Here is a 12,378-nt window from a genome sequence, read left to right on the forward strand (position 1 = left end):
AGAGCCGAGTGTCCTCGTGCTGCTTCAGTCTCAGGTGTCCATGAGCACCACAGGACTGAGACACACCTGAAACAGCGGCTGCGTCCGTGCTGCAGGCTGGACCACGGCGTCCGTGCTGTTCTGGACACAGCACACCGAGTCTGTGGTGTTCGTGTTTAAAACCAGCTGACTAAGCCCTTTACAAACAGCTGATGTCCTGACGACCAGCGCTAACCCGTCTGCAAACAGGAGCCGATCTTTGATAAAGTCAAACTGTGTTTGTGTTCGTTGGTTCTAATGACAGGAAACCCAGCTGACCAGCGCTGCAGCTTCTGCTGCATCACTCTTCCAGTCCAAACCACTGCAGCGACCATCAAAGAGAGTGGGCGGGGCTAACATGACCCATGAATGCTGATGTTTGTGTGATCTTTCCAAAGAAGCAGAGCTGCACTGCTGAACAGAGTCGTGTGTTCAGGAGGCTCGACTCATCGGTTGGTGTCTGAGAGTCAGCGCTGATGACGGAGTCAACAAATGTTCGTGGACACGGCAGGAAGTAAACAAGCTCTTTGGTTTAGGACAGATTACGACAAACATATCAGATACATTTCAGATCTTCATTCAGACAACAAAAGTACACTTTAAAGTTTCTCTCACAGTTTGAATGCTTTAAACCTGCGTCTACATCAGGATGCAGGAGGAAGAATAACTGTAGAGGAAAGACCAGAAGAAAAAAAACAGCAGAAGAAGAAGAACATGCGGCACTGAAGGAAAGGTCTGAGACAGGACCAAAGCTTTGTTCTCACCGTCTACCAGAACCGTGCAGGAACACTCGGCTTTGCCTGCCGAGTTCTCGGCTCTGCATTTATACTGGCCTTCATCCTCTGGCAGGGCTTTGTCTATGGTCAGAGAGCACAGGCCGCCTGCAACACACAACACAGCACAATATAACACAACCCACACAGGACACAGTCAGATCAGCACGAGGTCAAGTCTCATTTCTTACATTCCACAAAGTTAATCAATAAAAATGAAGGTATGACTCCTTACACATTTCATTTACTATGAACGAGCTATCAGAGTGTCACGTTCTCCACCCTTTTAGACGCCATGTGAGACTAAAGGCCATCCTCCGCTGCCGGTGCAGCATCCTTCAGAAAGACTTTCTTCTTCCTTCAACACGTGTTAGAACATTTCTTTGCTTCAGACAGAAGGACAAGCATCACACTCCTCTGCCTCTCACTTTGATCAGTGAAAATAAAAGCTTTCCCTGTTAATCAGACTCTGTGACCTGAAAGATGGTTTTCAAAAAATCTTTTAAAAGATTGTTGTTTTGGTCGCCTCCGTCCTGTTTGTTCCAATCAGAACCGAGATGTTTAAAACTCGATCGGCCAGCCGAGAGTTTAGGGAACCTGAAGTTTACAGGACGGGACAAAACTGAAGCGTGAAGTCAAAGAAACCCTCGTAGAGGTCGGCGGGTGATGGACAGTTTCACCAACAACAACACGAGTCTCTAACACTGCCCCCTGGTGACAAAGCACAGCTATCACAGAAACTCACGGATCTGAGGTGACGTTCATACGACCTGCACACGACCAACACTCAACCTCACCCTAACCCTTTTTATTTGTGCTTCGTGATGCTATCGTGGCGCTGAGTTACCATCCATCCATCTTCTTGTCCTTTTCTGGTTCAGGGGAGCAGCAGCCTAGCCAGAGAAGCCCGGACCTCCCTCTGTGAGCCACCTCCTCCAGCTCACCCGGGGGAACAGCGAGGCGTTCCCAGGTCAGCCAAGAGATGCAATCTCTCCAGAGTGCCCTGCGTCTGCCGCAGGGCTTCCTCCCACTAGGACACGAACACCTCGCAGAGGAGGCGTCCAAATTGGATGAACCGCCTCAGCCGGCTGCTCCACTCTGATTCCCTCCTCACCACATCAGTAATGACGAGGCCAAACACCATCTGGAGAAAACTCATTTCCACTGCTTGTTTCTACGATCTCATAATCTCATCTGCAAATTTCATAAAAGAGGAGGATGACAACTAAAGTCAGAGAGGTCCTTACAGCTGACAGGCTCGGATCTGACCGAGGCAACGTCTTAAACATCTGTGGAGAAAACATCTGTCGTCCCTCCACCCTGCTGGAGCTGAGGGGATCTGCACCAAATCCAACAAAGCGTGAAGAGAAGGCAGGAAGCTGCTGCAACTCGTTGAATCAACACTCTGAACACTTTCTGTAAAAGGATCGCTTTGATCTGACGTTTTATCGTCATGACGACCCTTCAGCCAACGATCATGTCGTTTTATAACGACGCCTACAAAACCACAAGAGCAGAAACTGAAGATCTGAGTTCATCATAAACATGCTGCTGCCTTTAAATCTGTACCGACACATGTATGTGACCTCTGACCTTTAGCATGTGACACACAGACTCCTCACTCTGCAGGATAAACACACACAACCAGGGGCTGTCCTCCAGACACACACACACACAGGTCTTTACAGGACATCACAGTGTGTGTTTCTATGCTTGTGAGGACCTTCAGGCTCTTTCTTAAAGGGTGAGTCTGCCTATTTTTATAAATGTGAGCCATCAGTCTGATTCTGACGGCTGCTGTATTTATTTCACCATCCATGCTGAAAGCTTCCTGTTAATGAAAGTTTCCTGCTGGAGCCGCTGATAACGACACAGAGAAGAAAAGATTGTGACAGCTGCTCCAGCTGCTGAAAGTGAAAGTGAACTCAAAGTGTCCCTCGACCATCAGGAGGAGGAGAAGCAGTGAGGGTGACTTCAGCAAAGCGGCGAGCCCGACAAAATCCAAGCACGGCGTGGATCTACACGACATGCTGCATGCTCATTGGCTAATGACTCAATCATCTCCTGCTTCCTGTTTCTTTGTCGCTATTCGGTTGTTCAGTCTGACGTCACTAGCCGTGTCTGGACCTAAACTCCGCTGCAGGTCCATATATCAAACGATCACTGTGGCATTACTGAGAGTTAAAAACTGTCTAAAGTCTTTCATCTTTAATAAAATGATCAGCGTTCTGCTCTACCAGGTGTAACAATTGAGTTTAACATCCAGGCATCCATGAAAACGGAATTTATGACATTTAACGGAGTTAGAAGTTAGCAGGGAGTTAGCTCGCTAGCTTCTATATAAATACAATATAGCATGTCCTGACTGCGGGGTTTTGGAAACAAATTCAAACGTACAGCTCTGCTATCACTTCCAGCATAAATGAAGACAGAAAACTAAACAGCAGTGACATTTGTAGGGTTACTGAAGTTTGGCTAGCTGGTATATAATGATGTGCTACGTGACCGCTAGCGACACAGCTATGTTAGCATAATATAAACAAGCTAACTTTTTTTCCACTCGATAAAAGTTAACGTGAGTGTTCTCGGTGGTCAGGAACAAATGTAATCGCATGGCAGGATGCTGTAAAAGGACCAAACTTCAGCCAGGAGAACAACTGAGATAATCCATCCACAATACGAGGTTAGTCATTCATATACTGCTGCATGGGCTGGGCTGTAGTTACATCCTAAGGTTTTAAAAACTGAGCTTAAATAAATGATTAGTGGTAATAAAAGCCGAGGGAGGTCAACAGGGATCACTGACTGTTTCAGGAGCTTTTTGAGATTAAATAGAAGAAAATACAAAACATTAAACATGTTAACAACACAAAAGCCATATTAAACGCAGACTACTTTAGACCCGGAAGTAGGATTCGTCAGGTCATCACTTAACGACCGGATAATAAGGTCCTCATTTGCAAAGTAAACATGAGGCGGGCAGCAGGCTCACACACTCCGACTTTTACACAATTGGCAGAGGAGTTGCCCCCTACTGGAGATTAGAAAGAATACAGGTTTAAAGTAGCTGAGCACCGGCTGCGTCCATCTTCTTGTTTTTACTTGATCAGCTGATGTTACATTCCTGCAGTGCGGCTAACTGTCACTGCCTTCTTAATGTTACTGCTAGAACAATCACGCTAACTCAATTTTAGCAAAGTCGTGTCTAAACTAAGTAAAACTATCACCATCACTGCTAAACACAAAACAGTCCAGACTGAATTTAAAGTAAACTTTGTTTTTTACATTTTTGTCTTCACAATCAAATCCATGAACGACAGTTCTGCTCAGCATGTTCAAAGTTACTGAACAAGTTTTAAAGATTAGCTTCGGGGAGACGTAACTAAACATCATGAAGACAGTTTAAGACAGACAGAGTGTCCCTTCAACTGATGAATGAATCCCCGCCGGACCTCACAAGTACAGTAATACGTGTGTGTGTGTGTGTGTGTGTGTGTGTGTGTGTGTGTGTGTGTGTGTGTGTGTGTGTAGTGATCTGCTTCCATATGAAATTCCAGTGACGGTCACACATCACATCCTGCTTCTATTGTTTCACATCTGCGTTCTATTATTAGAGTCTCAATCCTCAGACCTCCATCAGCAGCTGCTTCAGCTCCTCCACCGACTCCACCAACGCTGCTCCACAGCTTCACCTCCTGAGCTCCGCCTCCCTGTGCGCTGCTCATTCTGTCGTCTTTAATCTGAGGGGTTTCTCTCTGTTTTCTCAGTCTGAATAAATTCAGTGGCTCTAATCGATTCTGATCACTTCCATTGATGATCGCAAACAAACAGTACTGCTAAATAAAGTTTCTTTGAATTCAAAGAGAGCGTTCGGGGTTGCTGTGAAATGTAAACAAAGCCCTCCTCCCTCCTTTTTAACCAAATCATGTCAGAAAACCTTTCACTTCCTGTTGTGCTGTGTGTGTGACCTCTGACCTTCGTTTGCGAGGATGATGAATTTGGACGCCTTGATGACCTTCCCGTCCAGCGTCCAGGTGACAGTGACATCAGAAGCGGTGGCGAGGCGGCACTGCAGCCGGAGCCGCTGACCATCCAGCACCGTCATGTCGCTCAGCTTCTCTACAAACTCCGGCGCCACACCTCCTCCTCCGGTGCTCTTCTTCTCATTAATCCCTCCATCCATGCAGTTGTTCACCTCCGCCTTCTCCCCATTCTTCTCGGGGCCCGTCGGGTTCTTCTTGTTGGCGAGGACAGAGCGGAAGTCGCCGGCGTTCTTCGTGGGCGTCTCTGCGGCCTTGCTGCTGTTGCTGCTTGCGGCGCCCTTCTTCCCCAGCACGCTGCGGAAGTCGACCTGCGATGGGGAGTTCACCTTCTCCTCGCTCTTGGGTTTGACACCCTTGAGGTTGGCCTTAAAATCCATGTGGTGGCACTGGTTGTGCTCGGTGGTGGCGGTGGCGGTGGCGGGGCCGGCCTCCCTCTGCTCGTCTCCCTCTTGGATGTTTTTGCCTTGAACGGCTCGGCGTCCAAGCAGCGAGCGGAAGTCCAGCTGCTGCGCCTCCCTCTGCCGCAGCTCCTCTTCACCCCGCTCCCTGGTTTCCACACAGCGTTTGAGGAGGCCTCTGGGAGCAGTGGTCTGGTCCTCCTCTTTCTTCTTCTTCTCTTCCCTGTGCAGGTGCGGGAGCTGCCGGTTCTCCTTCTGCTCCTCGTTGGCCTCCTGCCACTGCCGACTGACACCACTGCTGCTGCTTCTCTGCTCCACGCCTCCTCCTCCTTTGCCACCTCCTCTCAGCACCACGCTCCCACCAGCTGCTCCTCCTCCTGCTCCTCCTGCTGCTGCTGCCAGGCTGGATGAACAAGCACAGAGACAGATGGAGGGACAGAGAGAGAGCAATAGGACAAGCTCCGCCCCCCAGGTCTTAGCTGGTGGGGTGGGAGGTGTGGGGGGGGGACCTCGACTCAAATTGTTCATGTTACATCACAAGTGACTCAACTGCCCGAATATGGGCATGAGCAGAGGGAACACACACACACACACAGATGTAAACAAAGAAAAAGCAGACTGAGGACACACTCCTCCTCCTCCTCCTCCTCCTCAGTTCTGAAGCTGCTGACTCTTTTTCACAGTTTCATCAAACTAGAGCAAACGGGGTTTCTTCCAGCAAACACTCGCAGCAGAGTAAACACACAGAGGAAATACTGGCTCTGATTGGTCGGGGTGATATGGATGGATTAGAGAAGCTTTAGGGAATTTCTGGATAAATAACAGAAGGATGGAGGGAATGGTGGGTGGGTGTGAGGAGGGGGTGGAAACAGGAACAGAGAGCTGGGAATAGTGGGGGGGGTCAGACTCTATGCTGATGATGCAGAGGTCTGTTTAGGGAACGAGACGTTTTAAAAACTCGTCAGGTTCAACCAATCACGCTCATACGGCACAGAAATCTGACTCCGCCCTGTTCAGCCAGCTGCAGGTGTCCAGGTGAGTGAGGTCTCACCTGCTGCCGTCCCGTCCTCTCCTGTCCTTTTCTCGTCTTTCGGTGACCGACAGCGTGGCCACAGCGCTGCACTCGCCCACGCTGTTCCTGAAACACAAAGTTTATCTTCTACATGCAGCACTCTCTCATCTTCTCACAGGCACTAAGACCATCTCCCACTTCCACGCCACTGATTCATCACAGCGGTGTTTTCATTCAGGCACTGCTGCACTGTGCTATTTGCAACGTCAGACTTCATATGAGAAACTGATCCTTCTATCTCTCATTAATGGCACATAACATTTTCCCTTTAAGAGAGGAAAAGACACCAGGTAGGCTCCACTGGTCCTGATCAACAATGTTCAGAAACGTTTGACTGAAATTACCCTGGAAGCTGTTGTCTTTGTTGTCTTTGTTAGCACTAATCACATTATGTCTTGATGCTCAATCATCCCTTCAGTCTCTGAATAAGTCACATTATGATGTGGAAAACCTGATATTTACTTTTATAGATCAACTGTTTGTCTTTTTCAGTCTGGCCAACCATTAGGCACCTTTAAATTCCTTGATGTTGGTTTGTGTTTCGGGTAAAGTGCAGCTTTACCGTCTCTCACAGTTTCTTCATGTTCACTGGCACCAGCACATCACGTATGATTTTCATGAGCAGAAGGAGATTTCTCTTCTATTCTCATGTTACATAGTCATGCTTTGAATATGATGCAGACTGCTGTATGTGCTGGGGTGGATGATGAGGTTATGGATGGATAGATTATGGAGGGGGAGGGCTGGTGGTTCCTCTGTGACTGTAATCCTCACTGCAGCTCTGTACTGTAGATCATCTGGGATTATTTCAGCATGTCTGCAGAATCTGTGTCTTTTTATGACATGTGAGTGTTTACAGTATCTGCGCCTGTCGATCTGTTACCTCAGGCTGATCAGGTACTCTCCGCCATGTTCCTTCTTCACTCGTCTGAAGAAGAAAACAGAGTTAGCTGTATCAGGTGTGGTTAGCTGCAGAGCGTGTGGTTTGTGTGTAACAGTAAACCTTATGAGCAGGGAGACGACGTCCTCTTTCTGCAGAAGTTCATAGTCGCCTCCGGAGGTCAGAGATCGGCTCGGGTCGGTTCTGGTCCAGGTGTACTGGGGAAACGGATCTCCGGCGATGGCACAGGACAGGAGAACATGCTGACCAACAGCAGCGCTCACCTCTTTGGGCTTGGTGATGAACCACGGCTGGACGCCATCCTGAGGCTCTGCAGAAAACCACAATAATAAATCTGGGTTTATATGGAGGTCGTGTGGTTGAGCCTCACATAGGAAACCCAACATATACACTGTAGATAGTGTGTGAACACAATGACACCAAAGTTGATCGGTCAGTGGTTGAGCTGCAGCACAGACATCCTCAGTTACACCTGGAGGGCTGACACAGACACTGACTGGACACAGAATAGAGTATGGAAACCAAAACCTGAGACCTACATAATCAAACACCAAGAATAACGGGGGGGAAAAAGAAATGCAAAACAGAAACCAAAAGCTTGACAAAAATAAACTAAGAAGAGAACACAAATAAAGGGTACAAAACAGAAACCACATTTTTGGGCCAAGGTGGATTTGGTATCAGGATCAGAAAGGCTGTGGGTTTGTAATTGTTGTGTTTGTGAACATTGCAAAAATCCCCACATTGGTGTCACTCAGGTCTCAGTGCAACTGCAGCATACCCTCCACCGTGAGCCGGGCCTGGGTCTGGTCCTCTCCATACTGGTTCCAGGCCTGGCAGCTGTAGGTCCCGGTGTCCTCGGGGAAAACCTCGTGGATCAGCAGAGTGCAGCGGGTTCCCTCTCTGAGGAGCTGGAAGTCCTCTGACTCGGTCACCTCCTGCCCATCGTGGAGCCACACCAGCTCTGGAGGAGGGTGACCTGAGGACCACACACAGCTTCATTCAAACATCAGGACACATCAGTGAAGACCAGTACGCACCAAAGATCCTTTTACTTATAATTATTATATGCAGTATTTTTGAGAATTAAAGGAGTGGCAATATTTTGTTTATTTAATTTACATTTTAGTGTTGTTGAATCAAAAGTACTTTAAAAAAAGGCAGACTGGAAGCGCAGTTCCTCTGAAATCCAGCAGAGGCAGCAGTGAGTCAGTCCTCATAGACGTTAGCCTCATACACGAACTGATTGGTCTTCATGGATAATTATCCACCTTCATAACCCCTGTACAGGGGTAGGTGGTCTTTATAACTCACCTGTTTATTTGTTATTAGGGGCGTGGCCTCTTTGACTGACAGGTGGATGGTGACACAGGCGGCTGTAGCTGCTAACTGTTTGCTAGTTTCACCTGAACTGGACCTCTGGGCTGTGTTTGTGCAGTTGGAGCATTATTAGTGACATCATCTGACCAATAACATGGCTGCTGTGAGGTCACTGTACCAACAGACCATCCAAGAAGGCGGAGCTTCAGTTTTGATGCACAGTGAAATTCAAGGATTGTGATTGGACGTTGAGCACTGATCAGCAGGTAACTCCATCAGCTCATCCAGATACGTCTGGCTGCAGGACTCATTATGTCAAGTACTGTCACAGCCGCCATTATTCAGATACAGTCAGTGATTTAAAGCTAAATTCACTGTTATTTGATTCATTTCACGGATGCTTCAGTAAAGCTGCTTTAACTCTAGCTGTGGATGTAAAATTAGTTTAAATACTTTTCACATTTAGTAAGTACAATTATTTATTAATACGTCAGTATGACCTTCAGGGGAGTTCAGTGTAATGATTGGGTAAGAAAAACATCTAGAGGTCAGAGGTCAGAGGTGTGCGTGTGTGTGTGTGGCAAGGTGTTTCTGCACAGTGTACCAGGGGCACGGAGAAAAGTTGTCGTACCATAGGCACGAGGAGTGTGTGCGTGTGTGTGTGTGTGTGTGTGTGTGTGTGTGTGTGTGCGTGTGGCTCCATAAATTTCAGTTTCGTGTGGAAATGAAGCTCGTGCAGAGAAGCAACAGCACCTCTGATCCTCACACAGCTTATATGGAGAAGAAAACCCAGTGTGGAAAATCATTATGTAACACACACACACACACACACACACACACACACACACACACACACACACACGCACACACACACTGCGGGGTTAATAATGTGGGGACTCATAATGAACTCATAATTCAGAAACAATGCGTGCTGTCATATCAGAGCAACAACAACACTCAGAGGAAACGAAGAAGTAAATCTGCCCTCATCGCATCTCCTCCATCTCCCCAGAGATCAGACAGGAAATACCACAGCTCGCGCGCACACACACACACACACACACACACACACACACACACACACACACACACACACTTACCGCTCAGCTCCACCGTCATGGCGACTCTGCTGCCGTCCATCACCTTCAGATCGCTCAGGCGACCAATGAAGCGAGGAGCTTCACACGCTGCTCTGACCTCTGTGACCTCTGACCTCCCGCCTCTCTGTCTGCCTGCAGGGCGGAAACACATAAAGAAGAAAAAGGAGCAGTTACTAATGTAATCAAGTACATTTACTCCAGTACACGAGAGTACTCCAGTCTGCTGATACTTCAAATGTCAAAGGGAAATAATGCACGTTTGACTTCCTGTTTTTATTTACAGTGTAACAGCCAATCACATTAAACTATCATAATCCAAACCCAGAGCTCAGTGTGTTAGCCCGAGGCAGAGAGAGCAGAGAGAGCACCAGCCTGAGCCTCACTCGTCCTCTTCCTTATAAGGAGCGAGGGTTTCCTTTTCTCTCTCTCACACACACACACACACACACACACACACACACACACTAAAGTCCATTAAACATGCCTGTGTATGTGTGTGCGCTCATGTGAGGAGGAACAAATGTGTGTGTCTTGTTCTGTGTACATATCAGAAATACCAGAGAGGACACACACTGCTCACCGGCTGTGTGTGCGTCACATTAACTGATGAACACACACACACACACACACACACACACACACACACACACACACACACACACACTGTAACAACAGTTAGTATAATCATATTTCCATGCTGGGGTGTTTCCAGGGTTGATGAGACGAGTGGGGGCAGAGGAGGTGAAGAAACAGAAATCTGAATATCTGAAACGCCGGCTTTGGTTTCATCTTTCCTTCTTACACCAGTGACAAATAAATCCATCAACGCATCCATCAGCCCTCCACCCATCCATCCTTCATCACTCCATCTATCATTCCATCCAACCATCCATCCATGCATTCATCCGTCTGTCCTTCATCACTTCATCCATCCATCATCCGTCCATCATCCGTCCATCCATTCCTTCATCAATCCCTCTATTAATCTTTCATCCATCTATCCATGCATCCATTCCATTGTAACCGGAAGGTTGCTGGTTCGAGCCCCGGCTTGGACAGTCTCGTCGTTGTGTCCCTGGGCAAGACACTTCACCTACCGCCTACTGGTGATGGTCAGAGGGGCCGATGGTGCGATATGGCAGCCTCACTTCTGTCAGTCTGCCCCAGGGCAGCTGTGGCTACGACTGTAGCTGCCTCCACCAGTGTGTGAATGTGAGAGTGACTGAATAGTGGCATTGTAAAGCGCTTTGAGGTTCTCGAAAAGCGCTATATAAATGCAATCATTATTATTATATTATTATTATTCCTTCATCCCTCGTCCATCCATCCATCATCCATCCATCCTTCATCACTATCCATTTCTCCATCCATCACTTCACCCATCTATCCATCCATCCATTGCTGGTAAAGTAATTTGGTAAAGTTCTGCACAACAGCTGCAGCAGACCCAGCCTGTCTAGTTTGGGAGTTTCAGAATTCTCTACTTTTACAAAGAAAATGAAAGTTTGTGAATATTGCTCTCCTTCAGCTGAGGTTATGAACCATGACGCTGTGACCTTCACGTTAAACAGAAAACCATAAAACTGCTGTTTCCAGCGCAGGAATTCAAACTCTGATGGATCGATGCACGCTGTAGTTTGGCAGTTCTTTATTTTGAAAGGATATGAACACTTCCTCCTACACTGTGAGGAGTCATGTGACCTGCAGATACAAACTCACTGTGTGAAACGACTTCAGCAGCCGAGACAGATTCTTCTCAGACTGCAGATGAGACTTTATTGTCCTCACATGGAAATCTGCTGTCTGTGGGAACCCGCTGGTATTTCACTGTGTGTGTGTGTGTGTGTGTGTGTGTGTGTGCTGAGTGGGGGATTTCCTGCTGCATGCCTGATTGTCCTTATAAAGCTGCGATGAAGGTTCCTCTCCAACACGCTGATCAGTGATTGGCTGACTGATGCTGCTCTCACTCATCCCTCTAATAAAATGAAATTCTGCACTATTCAGCAAATTACATTCAAATAAAGTCCAGAAACCATCAGGGCAGTAACTCTTCCAGCAACAGCTTCTTTGATTTCTGCTTTAAGCTCAGTAACTTCACAGAGCTCGTGTTACGACAGCGGTGGTTATATTTTATCATGCGGGTCTTAGATTAATGATAAAATTTATGTGAGTAGTCGAGGTGGGAGGAAGATATAAAATATTGTGAGTGATGAAAAATAAACATTACCAAATAATGTTCACATTCACAGAGCTGCATCTGCAGGACCCAGACTGAGGTCTGTGAGCTACATTCATCCACAGGAGCTGTGATACCAGCAGCGTTCTGGTTTCTATTATTTCATCACATCTGATCAGCTAAACAGTCTGAAATCAGAAAGTTAGACTTTCTGATAATAATGAATTACAGTCGTCCAGCCTGGAAGTAATAAATGCATGAACTAGTTTTTCAGCGTCACTCTGAGACAGGATATTTCTAACTTTAGAGATGTTGCGCAAATGGAAGAAAGCAGTCTTACATATTTGTTTAATATGTGCGTTGAAGGACATGTCCTGGTCAAAAATGACTCCAAGGTTCCTCACAGCGTTACTGGAGGCCAAGGTAATGCCATCCAGAGTAAGAATCTGCTTAGATACCATATTTCTAAGATTTCATTTGTAACCTTCACTAAAGCTGTTTCTGTGCTGTGATGAGCTCTGAAACCTGACTGAAACTCTTCAAATAAACCTCTGCAGATGATCTGTTAGCTGTTTGA

The 12,378-nt window shown here is 47.0% G+C and overlaps 1 protein-coding gene across 4 annotated transcripts in view; it reads right to left on the reverse strand.

The window, feature by feature from the left end:
- mylka (myosin, light chain kinase a) overlaps positions 1-12,378 on the reverse strand; it is a 53,458-nt gene that overhangs the window by 18,739 nt on the left and 22,341 nt on the right. For all 4 annotated transcript variants that reach the window (XM_085383440.1, XM_085383439.1, XM_085383441.1 and 1 more), the window contains 7 exons: positions 9,626-9,757; positions 7,987-8,184; positions 7,308-7,515; positions 7,188-7,232; positions 6,284-6,370; positions 4,767-5,635; positions 783-899 (listed from right to left, as the gene is read on the reverse strand). In XM_085383440.1, the coding sequence (XP_085239566.1) occupies positions 783-899; positions 4,767-5,635; positions 6,284-6,370; positions 7,188-7,232; positions 7,308-7,515; positions 7,987-8,184; positions 9,626-9,757 (1,656 nt within the window). The remainder of the gene's footprint in view (positions 1-782; positions 900-4,766; positions 5,636-6,283; positions 6,371-7,187; positions 7,233-7,307; positions 7,516-7,986; positions 8,185-9,625; positions 9,758-12,378) is intronic.

Source organism: Rhamphochromis longiceps, linkage group LG16, assembly GCF_057381845.1.
Source record: "Rhamphochromis longiceps isolate RC_006_pf linkage group LG16, R_longiceps_female_GT1.1, whole genome shotgun sequence".
Lineage (NCBI taxonomy): Eukaryota > Metazoa > Chordata > Actinopteri > Cichliformes > Cichlidae > Rhamphochromis > Rhamphochromis longiceps.